The 16,217-nt window shown below is 55.1% G+C and overlaps 2 protein-coding genes across 2 annotated transcripts in view; one reads left to right on the top strand and one right to left on the bottom strand.

The window, feature by feature from the left end:
• Positions 1 to 11,231, bottom strand: part of WNT3 (Wnt family member 3) — a 43,461-nt gene extending 32,230 nt beyond the window's left edge. Inside the window, exon 1 of the mRNA XM_084750569.1 lies at positions 10,947 to 11,231. Coding sequence (XP_084606695.1) covers positions 10,947 to 11,026 — 80 coding nt within the window. The 5' untranslated portion in view covers positions 11,027 to 11,231. The remainder of the gene's footprint in view (positions 1 to 10,946) is intronic.
• Positions 1 to 16,217, top strand: part of GOSR2 (golgi SNAP receptor complex member 2) — a 221,969-nt gene that overhangs the window by 115,968 nt on the left and 89,784 nt on the right. The gene's annotated exons all lie outside the window — the stretch shown is intronic.

Genomic DNA, 16,217 nt, shown 5'->3' with positions numbered 1-16,217 from the left:
CTTTGCTGAAGTCGAGGGATTGGGTGGGGTGGTCTCTAGGGTGCCAAGGGCAGGATTTGAGAGGTAAACCGAGGCCTTGCTAGGTGGTCGGGAGGCTGCACTTCTTTGCTTCTATTTTTGTTTGTTAGGCTTTTGGGTTTATTTGCTTTTTGAAACAGGGTTTCTCCTTGTCCTGGCTGTCCTGAAACTTGCCGGGTAGACCAGGCTGGTCTTGAACTTACAGAAACCTGCCTGTCTTGGTCTCTCAAGCGTTGAGGTCAAAGGCACCACAATGCATGGGTCTCCTCTCCTTCCTGTGAGGCTCCTACCACAGCGGTGATCAGACCAGGCCGGTTCAGGGTCTCACCCAGGGCTTTGCTAATGGGAAAGCCCGGGCTGAGGGAGGCCATCCTGTGTGATTCTAAGTCTATGTCCCTGCCCCCGTCTCTCTCTCATCCGTATGCCACCCTGAACATCCTCACGCCACCCTGCACTTTTACAGCGTGGCAGTTCTACAGTAGCTTCTGAGATAAAGGCAACTGGCCTGGAGAGAGGGAAAGTGGTACTTGGGTGCTCATGTATCACCTATAAATGCCAGCTATCTCACAAGGTGAGGGAGGCAGGACAAACAGGCGTGATGGGGTCTAAGCAAAGGGAAGACATAGCCTTTGCAGAATCAGAGTACCCAATTAGGGGGCGCAGTGCTTGCCTGGCATGCATGAAGCCCTGGCTACAATCCCCAACACCAAACAACACCGGGCATAGCGGTGCATGCCAATCTCGGTCCTGGGGTAGTAAAAGCAGGGGGATGAGAAGAAGTTCAAGGTGATCCTTGGCTACAGTATTTGAGACTTTGTCTTGAAGGAAAGAGAAACAGATTTCCCAGGAGGTGGGATGCCACCTTCACATTTAGATAAAGCACAGCATGGTAGCATCCCTGCAAACAGCATCCCTGCGGATGGACATGGACGGATGTAGGGGGGAGCAGACGATGGAGACACCAACTGCACTTCCTTGCAACCCTAAACTGTCTGCTCGGAGCCCGTTTCTCAGAAACAGCCTTTTTTTTTTTCTCCACCCCCCCCCCCGCCCAATTCCCTCCATTCTTTCTTTTGTGGAGACAGGATCTCATTGTATTAGCTCAAGCTGGTTTCAAACTTGCAATCCTCCTGCCACAGTCTCTGGAGTGCAGGGATTACAGGCAAACTGCCACCATGCTGACAGAATGTATTTTGCTTTTTCATTTTTTTTTTGTGCGCCTTGCCTCTTTTCAAAAAAGAATTCAGCACAGCTGGCAGCCAACATCCTGTCTGAAGACCAAAAAATATTTATGGAGCAGCAGCAGCAGCCACTACACAGAGACCAAGCATGGAGAATTCTCGATGCGCCAGGCATGGGGTCTGCCTGCAAGGAGCTTGGAAAACAAAATGTTCCCGAATAAGCAGCAGAATGGACGCGGAAATGCTGGACCTGGCAAAGGGGAGGACGTGTATGCCACCCAAGGTCAGTGCAGGTGTAAGCATCAAGAGCCAAGCCTGACTCTGTGGTTCCTAATGGCCAGGGCAGAAAGGAAACATGGTTTATAAGAAAGGAGAAAAGATGCTAGGTGTGGTAGCACATCGCCTTTAATCCCAGCACTTGGGAGGCAGAGGCAGGGGGATTGCTGTGAGTTCAAGGCCAGCCTGGTCTACAAGGTGAGACCAGGACAGCCATGGCGAACACAGAGAAACCCTGTCTCAAAAAAAAAAAACAAAAACAAAACCAAAAAAACTCCAAAACCAAAAAAGAAAGAAAGAAAGAAGAAAAGAAAGCATGCTAGCTTCTCAGTGGGAAATAATGCTGAAGGTTTAGCCGTGAAAGTCGAGTGAAAAGTCAACAGCCCAGAGACACCAACTCAGGGCTAGGACATGGCATAAATTCTGAGGTGGGAGCGTAAGACAGTTTATCCAAAGAGCTAAGGTCACTCCTCAGAACCCATGGGGATAGGTTGGGCGTGGAGGTATGCCCATAATCCTAGAGCTGGGGATGGAGAAGCAGGAAGATTCCAGGGGCTCACAAGCCTGATCAGTGAGCCCAAGGTCCCGCGAGAGACGGTTTCAGAAGCTAAAGAGAACACCCGGGGAATGGCATCCAAGGTCGTACTCTGGCCTCACACTCAAATGCACACTTGAGAACATACTCGCCCCCCCCCCCCGCCACCACCACCACACACTACACATATATAGCTTCTCCCCAACATAAGCACACAAAGACAAACCACTCTGACAGACTGCTTCTGTCCCACACAGGAGGAAGTCAAGGAGAAAAAGGGACCCGCCGAGGATGACGACACAGGTAGCAGGCCGTATCCTTGGGGGCCATTAACTACCTTCCAGTTAAGAGAACGGAGGTCCAGGGGTTGACTGAAGCTAGCCCTACTCGGTCCGAGGGCAATGAAATGCTTACACGACCACACTGGACCATCCCATCCAACTGAAGGACAGCCTGGCCGGCTGCAGGAAGGCTCCAGTGACAGACGCCTGTCCCCAGTCAGATAGTGGGATCCACACCCACTAAGTAGCGTTGAAAGTCAAGTGGGGTCTTGCCTCATAATGATCCTTTGGAGAACAAAGCATTACACGGAGAAGGAGCGTCTCCTTCCAGCTAGGGAGTCCTCTTGCTAGTCTGAGTGGAGGCAGAAGGAGGAAGGATCAGGGTTCCAAACCCCTCTGTCACCACGCACGGCCGGTGCTCGGAAGACTATCTTGTAGGTCTGTATAGACCACTAGACAACATACAAAGGCACCTGCCTCTGCGTCCTGGCAACTTTATATGCATAGCTTGAGCTGGGTGAAATTGGAAGAAGGACCAACACATTAAAAAACAAAAAAACAAATCAAAACAACAAAACAAAACAACAACAACCCCCCCCCAAAAAAAAAACCACCCTGCAATCTGAGCTGAGAGGAAGCAACAAAGCCCAAGGAAACAGACATAGTGGAGACATCCTACCACTTAGAACAGCAGCAGCAGCAGCAGCAGCCTGCTCAGGTAAGGGTCCCGTTGCCTTAGAGACACTGAAGGTCCTCCACAGTTCAGGGCTGTCAGGTGCATGACCCAAGCCAGGCTGGACCTGTGCTGGGCAGTGAGAAATAAGACGTGGCCAACCTACGCGGACACAGTCCTTCTGCCTTCGCCGGCTCAGAGAGAGGACAGAGGACGGAGAACAGGCGCAGAGGTTCACATGTATTTGGTGTTGGGTTTTGAGGGAGGAGTGGGGCGGGGGTTTCGGAAAGGCATGTGGTAGAGGTAGGCCTAGGCCAAAACAAAACAAAGGAGGTCTAGACCAGAAGTGGGGAATCACGGGAGGTCTCAGAGGAACAGAATGACACCCTCAGAAAAAGCCACATCACAAAATGTGGCAAAACCAGAGGGGAGGCAGGCGGCACGCTGGTTCACATGGTCACGAGCCCCCATTTGCATGCATAGCAGGCACTGGAAGATTGGTTTTCCTTGCTGATCCAGCTGGCTCCGACAGATAAGTGGGACTCTGTGCCCAGGGGCAGGTTTGGCAGAAAGACCCTCCCGACAGACCTGGGCACGGGGTCCTGTTGCTCCCATCCCCCTTGCCAACCCCGAGATACACAACAGTTTCATCTTGTCTCTCCAGCTCAGTTTGAGGAACAGGAGTGGGGCTGCTGTGGGTTTTCCCGGCATCCCCTTGGGGATGTTTGGATTTCCTGGTGACCTCAGGCTTCGAAAGAGCCCTTCTAGCTGCCTACCTTGTCCTCACACCCCTCACCTCCACCAAGACCTCCTACCCCAGGTCTCAGTGAGGATCAGGCCTGCGGGCTCTCCCGTGGGCCTCCAGAGCGGAAACTGGGGCATGCCCACTGTCGTTTGGTCTTAAACCCAAGCAAGGGCTCTGCTCCCCCACAGATTCTGCTCAGAGATTGGGGGTCCACTGGGGCTCCTCTTCCACCTACTCTGGGTAGGGGGTGGGGCTCTTGGTCATCCTCCTAGCAATGGTAGTTACCAGCTCTGGAGAGACATCCTGAGCTCCCAGCAGCCCCGGGGGCAGAGAAGGCCCAGTGTTGCCCATTTGGCAGATGAAAAAACTGAGATGGGGGAGGTTGGCAACTCAGCCAGCCCCTCACAGCTGCCCAAGTGTGTAAAGTTCATGGAATCGGTTCACAATCTCCCATCAGGCACAGACAACTCAAACTCCCACTGGGCCTGTGCGCAGAGCATCACTTCAGAAGAGGAAGACCATGTCTGGCAGTTCAGGCCCCCTGGCCTGCTACCTGGAAACCACCCCTCTTGTCTCCAAGCACGGCACACTTCTGGGTCCCCATCGTTCCTTTAGAAGAGTGAATGTGCCTGACATTTCTGGAATTCACTCCACATGCATTAATGAGGCCATTTTGAGAAGGCCTGCCTCAGGGGGAACCGGAGAGCTGTCTGCTGTCCCCATCCTGACCCCTGCCAACTTCTGCCAGCTGTACTAACCAAGCTCAAACAGGCAGCCAGGTGCTGCAGGCCTTGGCACCCCTACCCCTCCCTTCTCCATACCTTTCGGGGGAGGGGGGGTGTGCAGCCCTGACCCAGAAGCTCAGTATCTGGGGCTGAAAGTGCAATACTGTGTTGGGAAGCTCCACACTGGTCAGCAGGAGCAGACAGAAGTAGCTCTGGAGAGCTTTTCACTGGGCGGCCAGGTGAGCCGTGGGGTTCCCTGAGAAGTTAGTTTAAGCAAGGTCAGTGGGATGGGGCCTTTCTTTCCTCTAGTACAAAACTGATGCTATCAGGAGTGTCTCTGCAGCCCTATGACAGTAATTATGCCTCCACACAACAGGTCGCCAGACGCAAAGATTTAGGGGTCAGCCTCTGAGCACCAGGCCTGGCCTCTTGCCTCCATGGGCAGCAAGCCACGGGACAAGAAGCCAACTCAAAGTTCTTCACAGGCACCCATAGGCCCCGGTACTAAGGGGAAGTGGAGATTTGCTACACAGAAAAGATCCATCCCAGGTGGCTTAACCATTCTCCTGCAGAAGCAGGCTTGAGGCCTAGAGAGCCTTCCCCAGCATCCCACTCTACTACTGGGCTCCATCAGCCTGTGTATGGGACAGGGAGAGGGGGTGCGGGGGGGGGGAGTGTCCCCAATGGGACTCTGTCCTCCTACTTCTTCCCCACCTCTCCCTCCTCTCAGCGGCCTCGCACTAGCGCTCACTCAGTACAGGGGATTCACTCTCTAAGAAGAACCCAATTTGGAGCTAGGACATCACAGATACCAAGGCCCCGGAGGGGACAAGGTGGAAGTCTCTCCCTTACTGTCGCCCCACATACCTCCACCCACCCACCCACCCACCCACCTACCCCCAAAAGAATGTAATTAAGCAGCCGGCTTCTGCCAGGAGCCAAGCTTTCTGCCTTCCGTCTATAAATCACCTTCCGAGTCATCCCCCGGCTCCAGAAGCTACTCCATCTCATGCTGGGGCTGTTCCAGCAGCCAGTGCCCCCCCCCCGCCACCACCCCATCACACACACACACCCACATAGCTGCTCTATGTCCCGGCTGGAAACGACAGAGGCTTCAGAGCTTGGAAGACTGAGGGGTGCCAGGAGCATTAGTGGGGAGCACCCCAGCACCTCTGTCCACCTTACCCTTCCCTCCCTGGGCAGCAAAAAGCTGAACTTTTATAGGAAGTTACAAGCCTGTAGATACTAGCCGAGCATTGTGGACCAAGGAGAAATAAAAGGGCTGGGGGCCAACCTGGGGGATTTCCTGGGAGAGGCAAGTCAGGATTCAGGACCAGACAGAGGTTCAGACACTGAACTGCACCCTCCTGTAGGCGGGCAGCACACTAGTGATTGCGTTCAATCGCTGCTGTTCACAAGGTGGAGGATATCACTATGATTATTTTTCATATGAGGAAACTGACTGAGACTGAGAGAGGTCATTTTGTCTTGGTCCCTCAGATAACATGGGAGGGGGTCGAGATGCAGATGTGCATGCCAGCCGCCTGGAGACAGAGGAATGGAGTTTTTATGTGAGGCTTGGAAGTAGTAGGGTAGGGGCCACAGAGAAAAAGGGGTGCACTGTTCTCAGGCAGGTCCCAAGTATCTGCTGTGGAGTGCTACCATATCCTCAAACTCTGAGAAGATGAATAAACACCCCCCCTGTATAGTCAAGGAAACAAAGCCCAGAAAAGGACAGAGTCACCCTAGGCCACACAGCCAATGGGTGGTAAGCTCAGAACTCACACATGGGTCTCACCACTCCCAGGCTGAACCTCTCCAGCTCCCCAGTATGAGTACATAAAAATAGAACATGCGGTTGGTGGCGCAGCCTTCAAGAGGGGTGCTGGGTAGAGGTAGGGGAAGCCCTTCTCTTCTGCAGCTTTAGGGGTAGTCCAATGGATAGCCCTCTCAGTGCCCAGCCTGCTGTACCCCACTGCAAGCACTGAGTTCTCCAATGACAGGACGGGAAAAGCTTGCTTGGACCAGTCTGTTCCTTCTGGATTCTTACCTGGGGCCCTCTGTCTACTTCTAGCCTCTTTAATCAGGGGTGGAACAGGAGCTCAAATGTAAGAGTGTGGGCCCTGAGCTTACAGTGGGGCAGCTACCGTGGGGCAGCCTCCCAAGTCACCTCTTCTCCCACCAGAATTCATTGCAAGGTCAGACAGCTACGACCCCAAGACCTCTGAGTCTCCTATGTTGAGAAGTGGGCCACACCCAGCTTTTACGTCTTGGTGCCAGGGCTGTTAATAAGACACTTGGAGAATTGGGGGTGGGTGGGTGGGGGGCAAGAAAGGACAACTTTACCCTGATAGCTGTGTTGTCCCTGCCCTCAAGCCTTCCTCCCTATATATTCCAGTAGGTTCTTCCTGAGAACACAGCTTCCTGGTGTCAGTATAATGTTTGACCCGTTTTCTTTGTTTGTTTGCTTGTTTGTTAGTTTAGCAACAGTGTGATGCCATCAGAAGGATGCCGGCAGATCTACCATCAATTGTGCTCCCTTTGGAGCCTGAGGCCCCACCCACAGTAGGGGTGGGCTGGCGGGAGGGCTGTGAACTCATTTTCAAGGGGCCTGCATTCATTTCCCCCAGACGAATCCCCCAAGGCAAGACAGACTCTGGAAGGGCGACCACCCTGCTAAAGTTTGGCCATCCGAACTGGTATCTCCCATCTGTCTGTCTGTCTGTCTGTGAGATCAACAGCCTCCAGCCAGCTCAGCTCAGCTCCTCACCAGCGCTAGCCCCAGCCAGCTGTAATTCCTGCCTGTTACAAATGTTAACACCTGGCCTGGGGCCTTCCTCCCCCGCAGTCTCCAGGTGCCTCCCTGGGCCCAGCCTACTGACCCTCACTGGGGTTTGACTGAACACGTTCCCAAGCCTTTGAGAGCGCGGCTGTTGGGTGGGCGTTGAGCAGGGGAGAGGCGGCAGGATGTGACACAAGGAGAAACTGAGGCAGGGCTTAAGGCAAGCCCTTAGGTGGGGGATGGGCTCTAGGCTGGTGGGAATGAACACAGGCTTGGGAGTCCTCAGCAAAACATTCCCCCCCCCTAAAATTGTAAGGATGGGTTGGCTAATGGCTCTGGTAAAAAGTGAAAAAAGTGGCCCAGAAAGGGGAGGGGTCGGTGGTCCTCAGACACACAATGTGAGATGAGCTGCCAAGCAGGCCACTTTTATCAGGGCATCTCCTGTGGAAGACAGACGGCACAGGGCAAGGCCCTAGGAAGATAGTTTTCCTCAAGAAAGAGAAGGACAGATTTCTCCAGCAGGAGCTAACTGGTACCAACGTGGAGGGTTCTAGAAACCAGGCTTGCTGTCTAGTTCTGCCCCAACGCAGCCACTACGTGGCTGGGAGGAGGCTTTAGAATAAGAGGCCCCTCAAAGAGCCCCTTCCTCACCTGCCTGCTCTCAGGGTTGGGGCCAAAGCAGGGACAGGTTATAGGGAGTGGGGATCCTTCCTTCAGGTACTGTGGGCAGAAATCCCAGCTAAGCGATTTCCCCTGTAGTCCCCTCCTGGGGAATGTGTGAGCTGGGTGGGCCAAGGAGGGCAGGCAGTGATGGACTCAAATGCTAACAGGACTGGAATCCGCCTGCCTGGGGGCAGAGGGGAGAATCAAGAATTTGAGGCCTACCCACTCTCCAGTTCCAGCCCTGAGAAGATGATTCATGCCCCATTCCAGCACTCCAAGACTAAAGGACCTCAGAGGAGGGAGGGCCCGTGGCCATGGTCCTCAAGCAGACAAGGCACACTGGTGCCAAGGAAGGCCCTGCCCCCACCCCAGCTGGGATCTCTGGCCGATTGTATCTGCAGCCACCTTCTGAGACCTCTCTACTTCCTGCCCGTTTTTTCCCTCCGGGCCATGGATGTCCACTAAGCACTTCTCTCAGGTGCCCTTCCAGGCCACAAGTCAGGTGTCCGGGCAAACATGACCACAGACACATAGCCACTGGCACAAAACAATGTCACTGGCCCTTGGGGACAAGGTCAGAAACAGGCCTAGACACAGCCCTCACCCAGGTATCAAGAGACAAGGCTCAGCCTCCTGCTTCCAAGCACAAACAGGTCATGCCATAAACACTGATATCATGCACAAAGACATTTGTTGTCGGGCCTCCCCCTTACAGTGTCACGAAGACGTGGCGTGTGTGCTGCGGGGACAAACACAGATACATGCACAGGCAACACACAGGTCCAAACACTCATACAGACATGTCCAATATCACAAGCAAAGATACTTCTAGACTTTTGTCTCACATCATAGAACCGGCCACTTGCTGATACTTGTACTCAGGCACAGCACACCCCGCTGTGGGCCACGGATCCCCCCCCAGGTACACACCGCAAGATTTCACACGCACAGTTGCCTGGATCTTAGGCACTAACAACTTCTACCCACCCACAGAGACACACTGGTGCACAGACACACTTCTTAGGGTCGTAGACCCAGAACACACACACACACCACAGGACACAAACAGAGGCAGCCACGGGCACTGACAAACAGCCCATCTCTAAAATACCCACACATACTCCCTATGGCTCAGACAAAGCAGCCACCTGGTTCCCCCTTGACCCCGAAACAGGCCATGTGTGTAGCGTTATGTTAGGGCCTGTCTCAGCCTTCCAGGTTTTCCTAATGCTGCTTGTTGTTGGTTGGGGACCTTATCTAGACATTCCTGGGCGCCAATACGCACTGTCCCAGGAAAGTGGTCTCTTCCAGTTCACAGAACTAGGAAGCCCAGTCTTTCCTCCTTCATCTATGTCATCCCTAGGGCTCCAAGTATCTCTCGCAATGCATCCCCAGGCTCCCCAGAAGGCAGAGCATTCTAGGGGGTGATGACAAGGGCGACAGGAGAACCCCACCCTGGAAATCCCTGGCTGTCCCTAGCACGCACAGCCTCTGTACACTCACAGGGAGAGGCCTCAGACCAGCCCAAGTCCACAGGAAAGAAAGATTGTCTGTCCTTGGGTTATATTACCTAAGGAGTAACTCCTGGACCCTCTAAACAGACCCTTGGCCTGGCTATAGCTTAGGGTTCATGACACACACACACACACACACACACACACACACACACACACACACATCCTCTGGGCCTCCAGGTATCTCCAAAACAGCTGGAAGAAGACTTGGGGTGTGGCCCCTGTATCTTGTGGGCTCTGAGCCTCACATTGCAGGCTTGCAGGTAAGCAGGCAGGAAGGGGACGTGCAGGCAGCACTTCATCCTGGTGACACTTCTCTCTAACTTTCACCCCAGGGGCCAGTCTCCTTAGTCACAGGTCCCGAATTCCTCCGCCTTGCCTCCCACCCCCTGGCCGCTAGGCTAGCTAGCCGCTGTCCGGGAGGGGAGGGTTCTTTTATTAAAGTTTTCCGGAATGCAGGGGGCTGAAGGCTGGGAGAGCTGGGGTGTAATTTAGAAAACTGGTTTTAGTGTCTTCCCTGTAGAACCCGCAGAGGGGGAGCAGCTTGGAAAACAGGGGAATCCCTGGAGCTGGGGCTCCCGGAAGGCTGTTTATCTTCCAATGAGTCCCCTCATACACCCAGCAGCCCCGAAGTACTCTGCCTGCTCTCCCAGCTCTATTTACTAAAAAACGCCTTTTGTATCCGTATTTCTCAGGGACAGAATTCCCCCTTTCCTCTCCCTTTCTCCTTGCTTCTTGGTCTTCCAAAAGCAACGAATTTGACATGGAGAACTGGGTATTCGCTCAAAAAAAAAATAAAAATAAAAAAATAAAAACAACAACAACAACAAGCCTACCCCTCCCAAACAACTACATTTCCAAAGAGCCCCGCGCCCCTATTCTCCGACATGGATAAGCAAGGAACGAACTGCACCCGGATCAGCAATGGCATCTAGGATTTATATTCTATATTCACTTCAGAGGCTCAAAATTCATCTAGAGCAGAGTGGGGAGAATCTGATGAAACGCTCCCCCCCCAAGTCCCCTGATTGGGATCCTCAAAGCCCTTAGGATCTGAAATATGAAGGCAAAAGCGAGTATTGTGGGGGAAATCTCTTGACCGAGACACCGAAGAGGTGGGGTGGCGAAGGAGGACAGGATAATTTTGCCCATGGAGACCCTAAAATGGAGAAGAGGAGTGGCCGGAGGGCCTCAGGGACAACACAGAAATACAACTGTAAGCAAACGAAAGGTCTTCGAGACCCCCAGATTGGAGTGGGAGAGGGTAAAAGACTAAGAATGAGAGGACCTTCGGGGGGTAGAGAGAGCCCTCCCGCCTCTGCGGCGGGTAGCAGGGAAAATGGTGATTATCCGAGAAACAGGAGTTGGATTCGGAAGGCAACACCAGCAGAAGATCCAGGAGGGGTGGATGGTTGGGGAGGGGGGGGGGCTAGAGGAAAACAAGGAGAAAGGAGCTCCAGGCCCGCCGCAGCCCAGACCCAGCCAGCGCCCCCCACCGTCCCCGGGCGCGGCCGAGAGATCGGGGCCGCAGGCAGACAAGAGGCAAGTCTTACCACCAAATTGGGTAGCCGGCGAGGACCCTGGTGCCACTAAGCAGGAGGCCGAGTAGCAGCCCAAGCAGGTGGGGCTCCATTAGAAGCAGCGCCGAGGAGGAAGTTTGCCGGCGATCATGAAGAGGGGGAGCGACGCCCCCAATAGTTGGAACAAAGTCCACTTGAGGTTGGAAATGACTTTCGGGCTTGTCAGAGGCGCACCTCCACCCGCAGCCGCCCCCCTCCGGAGCCCAGCGCCGAGCAGCCGGGTTTGAGGATGTCAGCGAGCAGCCAATCAGCGCCCGCGGCCTAAGGTAAGAGATGAGTCTGTAGTTCAGCCTGTCAATCACGCGCCCCTCCCGCCCGGCCCACAACTCCGGCTCTGGGAAGGGCATCTCCCGGCAAACTTGGGCAAAGCCTGCGCCCCGGGCGCACAGAGGCCTCAGGAGGACCCGGCACGCTGGATTTTCTGCTGGTCTGGGACTCCCCCTCCCCAGTCCACGCGAGCCAGGTTTAGGGAGCTGGAGCTTTGACCCGGCATTCACGTGGTGAAAGGGTCGGCTTGGGCATTGATGGGTGGCTCCCATTTGTGTTGGGGAACAGTGATCCTTTGGGACTTGGGGCCGGTAAGGAATCGAGACTAGAAAGCAAGGCGGGTGTTTCCAGATCGCGCGACTGGGATCAGGGGCTTGGGAAACGCAACCCCTCCCAGCCTCCAGCCTTTTCGAGCCCGCGAATTGCCGGCCCCGCCACCCGGCCGCAGGTCGCTTCCAGGGTGTCCGAGGGGCGCGCGGGAGAGTCCGCGGTGGCTCGAAGGTCTGCCAGCCGGCGGCGCCAGGGGACGGAGCTAGTGTCATTTGAGTCTTTTGTCATGAGTCAGATTGGTATCGCGACCTCCTGCAGCCTTTGCGTTTCCTGCAACTGACACCAGCTGCCGTTTGCATTTCCTGCGGGAGGACTCGGTCACTTTCTCCTCCTGCGGGCATGCAGGCCGGACTTCAGCAGTACCTGCGGTCTCTGTTGGATCTTGGGGTGGAACCATTTGGGAATTAGTGAAACGTGGTATAGCTCTGGCCAGTAGTGATGGGTGGCGGGGGGAGGCGGGGGGGGGAGGAGGGAATCCAGGAACATCCTCCCTCTCCATGCCCAGGTTTTCTGACCTATTCCCGGCCCTTCTTCTGAGGATGAGAAGGTGTTCAAGGGTTTTCTCTGCAGACACCAGATTCACCCTACAAGGGGAAGTATCCAGGCCCGGAAGGGGCACTCTTCTTTTCAATTCTCCCCCAGAACCTGGAAGTTAGGTCTCAGGTCTAGCAGTGCCGAGATTATGTCTAGATTGTTAGGATACAGTCGCGCCCCCCGTCCCCCCCCCACCCCGCCACTTAGCTACCGGTTTGAAATGCTCCTGGTTTGGAACCAAGAACGCAAGCCTAAAGAGGAAGAAGTGGGGAAGCCTCGGTGGGATCTGCTCCCCGGAGCTGTGTAAAGCGGGCAGAGAAGGAGCCCACCCAAACCTGCCTGACCTGGGATGACACTGTTCTCCCGCTGACAGGGGTGGACAGGATTGGGGGGCGGGGGGAAGTCCTACAGGGGAGCAGACATTCCTAGCCTTTGATCCTGGCGGCTGGTGCCCACAGCTCACAGCCACTGCCCCTGCTGGTCTGTTCTCCCGCAAGAGGCTTCTGCCTGTGTAGGGAGAGCAAGGAACTGGCCCCTGGGGGCACCAAGGGTCGAGAGAGCCGCCTGGGCTTGTCACAGCTTCTGCGAGTTCCTAGCCCAATCCACGGCTGGAGGGGGTAGAAGGAGAGATGAAAGAGGGGAGGAAGGGGAGAGAGAGAGAGACAGAGAGAGAGAGAGAGAGAGAGAGAGAGAGAGAGAAGTGGATAGAGACACTGAGACAGAAAACAGGGGTGGGGGTGGGGCGGGGTGAGCTTGAGCTCCCAGACAGAAGAAGGGGGAGAAGGGGAAAGGGGAGACGTGAGGAGGGCTAAAGAACAACATGGCAATCCCCTACCTGCTGAAGACTAGTCGAGCTGGTAGATGGTACTGTGATAAGCACCCCTAGAAATGCCCCCAGGGGCCGGGCATTCCCAGAAGATGCCCCCCCCCATCACCACCAGGAGCAGGGTTGGTTCTGAGACCGGGTTTCTGATTCACCTGGGAGGGGGCTGGCCACTATATGGGAATGCAGAGCGGGGAGTAGCTATTGAGGCTATAGTCTAGAGGGGGCGCTTCCACGCTTGTCTCAAGAACTGCTAGGTACCCTTTAGCTGAGTACTTGATTGCTGCACTTTCCTTGGGGGGGGGGGCTCCCCAGAGCTCGCTGAATACCAACGCTGGTTAGATCTCAGCTTGGGATTGGACAGTCCAACACCAGTGTTTCCGAATTGCCGGAAGTTGCCTTCCCTGGCGTCCAACACACCACTGTGGTATGGAGACAGCTAATCTCGAGGGCTTCTTCTTAGGGTCGTTTAGAGCCTGAAGATTCTCTACAGGTGCTAGGCCCAGAAGGTGGGGCAAAGGCTTTTGGTGGCTTTGGGTGAGATGTTGGTTGCTTGAGAGACACGTCGGAAGCTGTCCTGGTGTGGCTAAAACGGCTTGTTCCTGGAAGGGCTGCGCGCACGCAGGTGCCTCTCACAGGCATCTTAGAGCCCGAGGCAGCCCCAGGTGCTGCTGTTCAGCGGGTAGGAAACAAACAGGAAAAGATGGAAGAAGTAAAGGAGGAGGGGACCAGAGGCGGGGAGTGGCCGGTGCATGTTGCCGCCGCAAAGGGTAGAGGCCCGCGTGGGGGATTTCCCCCCACTTGAAAGTTCCCCAGAGGAGGGGATTCCGGAGTCCTTTCGTCTCTCTTGCCAGGTGTCCTTCCTTCAACACAAGCTTAATTTTCTTCCTCCTGCCTGCGGGTGGCAACTCTGGAATGGACCCTGCCCAGGCAGCGAGGGAGCCCCCTTGCCTTGCCTTGAGTACCTCATAGAAACATCTTCTCTCCTGATAGGTGTCCCCCCTCCCCCCGCCCCCGACTTCAGGGTAGGCTGCACATGGCGGGAAAAGGTAATTCTGACTCGGAAACCAGCTAGTGAGGGAGGACACCCTGGATAGGAAGGGTGGTCTCCTGGCCGAGAGAAGGAAAGCCAGCCGGGCCCAGGACCTGCAGCAAAAGATATGGCACGTGGAAAGCCTGCGTGCTGTGTATGACTGACAGGGACTTCAGACCTGAGATGGGGACCGCCACCCCCACCCCACCTCTGTAACTGCCCGGAGGTTCCTTTTTGAAGTGCACTCCCTCCAGGAGCTCTCGGTCAGCGGCCTGTGTATTCTGCGCGGCTCCACCGGACCCCTGCCGAGGCACCTCCAAGACAAAGAATTCGGCCGCCAGGCCCCCGCCCGCCCTCACGCGGCTGCCAGTCTGTCACGGGGAAAGAGGAGGAAATCTCCCACCCAGCCACCGACTTCCATTTATTTTTGCTTGGACTGCTCGGGGGAGGGGGGGGCAACCCACACACACACCTCGAGAGCTGTGGGATGGAGGTGGAAGCTCAGGACCAGCCCAGCCCGAAGTAGGCATGGAGAAAAGGGAAACATCAAGTGCGAAGGTCAAGAGACCTGAAGCCAATTCTCCTCAGTAGCTCCGGAGGAAATGAGAGACTTCGAGGCCTTTGACTGGGCGGGCGGCCGGGCCGGCTGGGGGTGTGGGGTGTGTGTGTGTGTGTGTGTGTGTGTGTGTGTGTGTGTGTGTGTGTGTGTGTGTGTGTGTGTGTGTTCTCTGGAGGCCAATTGGGATACTGGACAGCAGAGGGTGGTCTTGGAAGTGGGATCTTGGCGTGGCCGGCAGAGGCAGAAATTAATTAGACACGATTCCTGTTACTACAGGCAGGCCCCATCCTCTGAGGTGAGTGACCTGCAGAGAGGCAGCAGAGTAGGGAACTCAAGAGACCCGAGTGGCTGTCATAGAGCTCAGAGCCTCTCCTGTGCTGCCTGCCTCCTTATGCATCCCTCCCCCAACCCCTCCCCGCAGATGGGCGGTCGGTGAGAAAGGCAAAAGTCAGCTAGCCTTTGGGTCCTTTGCAGCCTGGGTCTTTGGGGATCCTGGCTAAGGAGGCATCCTTCTGAGTGAATTACCTTAATCTATTGCGCAATCCCAGAGTTTAACTGGGGGACAGTTTAGGGGTTTAGGGCTCCCCTCGTCTCCGCACCTGTGAGTCACCCGGGAGGACTTGCAGGTCCTAGAGGCAGTCTGACAGACTGGCTTATGTGGCACAGGTTGGCATCTCGGGGAGTGGACCCTGTGATACCTCAGTGCCTTCCACCCAGAACAGGCATACCAGACCTCAAGGTGCCAGGTGTCCCCTTAGCCCAGTGATCTCCAGCAGCAGCCCCAGGAAGCCAGGGTAATTTGGAAGGGGACACTGAGCCCGAGCCCTTCGGAAGAAGAGCTGTGAAGTGAGAGACAACACCAGTAGCAGAGGCAGCTGCCCCCAGACTGGAGCCCCCAGTTGGGATGAAGGAATGGAATTTAGGAGCCGGGCGTGGTGGCGCACACCTTTAATCCCAGCACTCGGGAGGCAGAGGCAGGCAGATTGCTGTGAGTTCAAGGCCAGCCTGGTCTACAAAGCGAGTCCAGGATAGCCAAGACTACACAGAGAAACCCTGTCTTGAAAAACCAAATAAAATAAAATAAAATAAAAAGGAATGGAACTTAGAGTATCACCAGGAGTTGCTGTCATTAAGTGGCAACGAAACAGGACGACTGAGCTCAGTGCCAATGCAACGCTGATTTTCTTTTGCTCTGTGATGAGGAGTGATTCTCGGCCCCTAACACACGTCCTAGTATCAGTGAGGAGCCCAGAGCCTGCCTCTCGTAGGATTTGTTCAACCACCTCAGCATTTCTTTGGAGAGCCCTCGGGCACCCCCCTCTCCCCCCCACCCAAATTAGTGATCAACCCTACCCTATGGCTTTGGCCCTCTGAGCCAGCAACTTTCTTTTCCCATGAAGCCCCTAACACTGACATGAAGTTATACATGGCACATATGGAGCCTGTCTGCTATGGGTTGCCCTCTCCGAAATCATGAGACCTTTAAGGCCGAGAATAGAATGGGCTCGTGGTAGCCCTGTGTAAACACTGCTGGTAGGGCCTGGAGAGGGTACTGAGGGCTCGGCTAACAGGGCTCTGGCTTGACGTTCCTATGTTGTCCTTCAAGGCACTTAATGCTCTCTGGAGATCTGTTCACCCTAGCTACTATGCTGGGTTTGGGGGTCTGTTTTCCTCAAGATAACATCTGCCTTGCCTGAT

The sequence above is a fragment of the Acomys minous genome (genome assembly GCF_964271855.1).
Source record: "Acomys minous genome assembly, chromosome: 12".
Classification (NCBI taxonomy): Eukaryota; Metazoa; Chordata; class Mammalia; order Rodentia; family Muridae; genus Acomys; species Acomys minous.
Note: the sequence above shows the minus strand (reverse complement) of the source record. Positions and strands in the feature narration are given on the sequence as shown.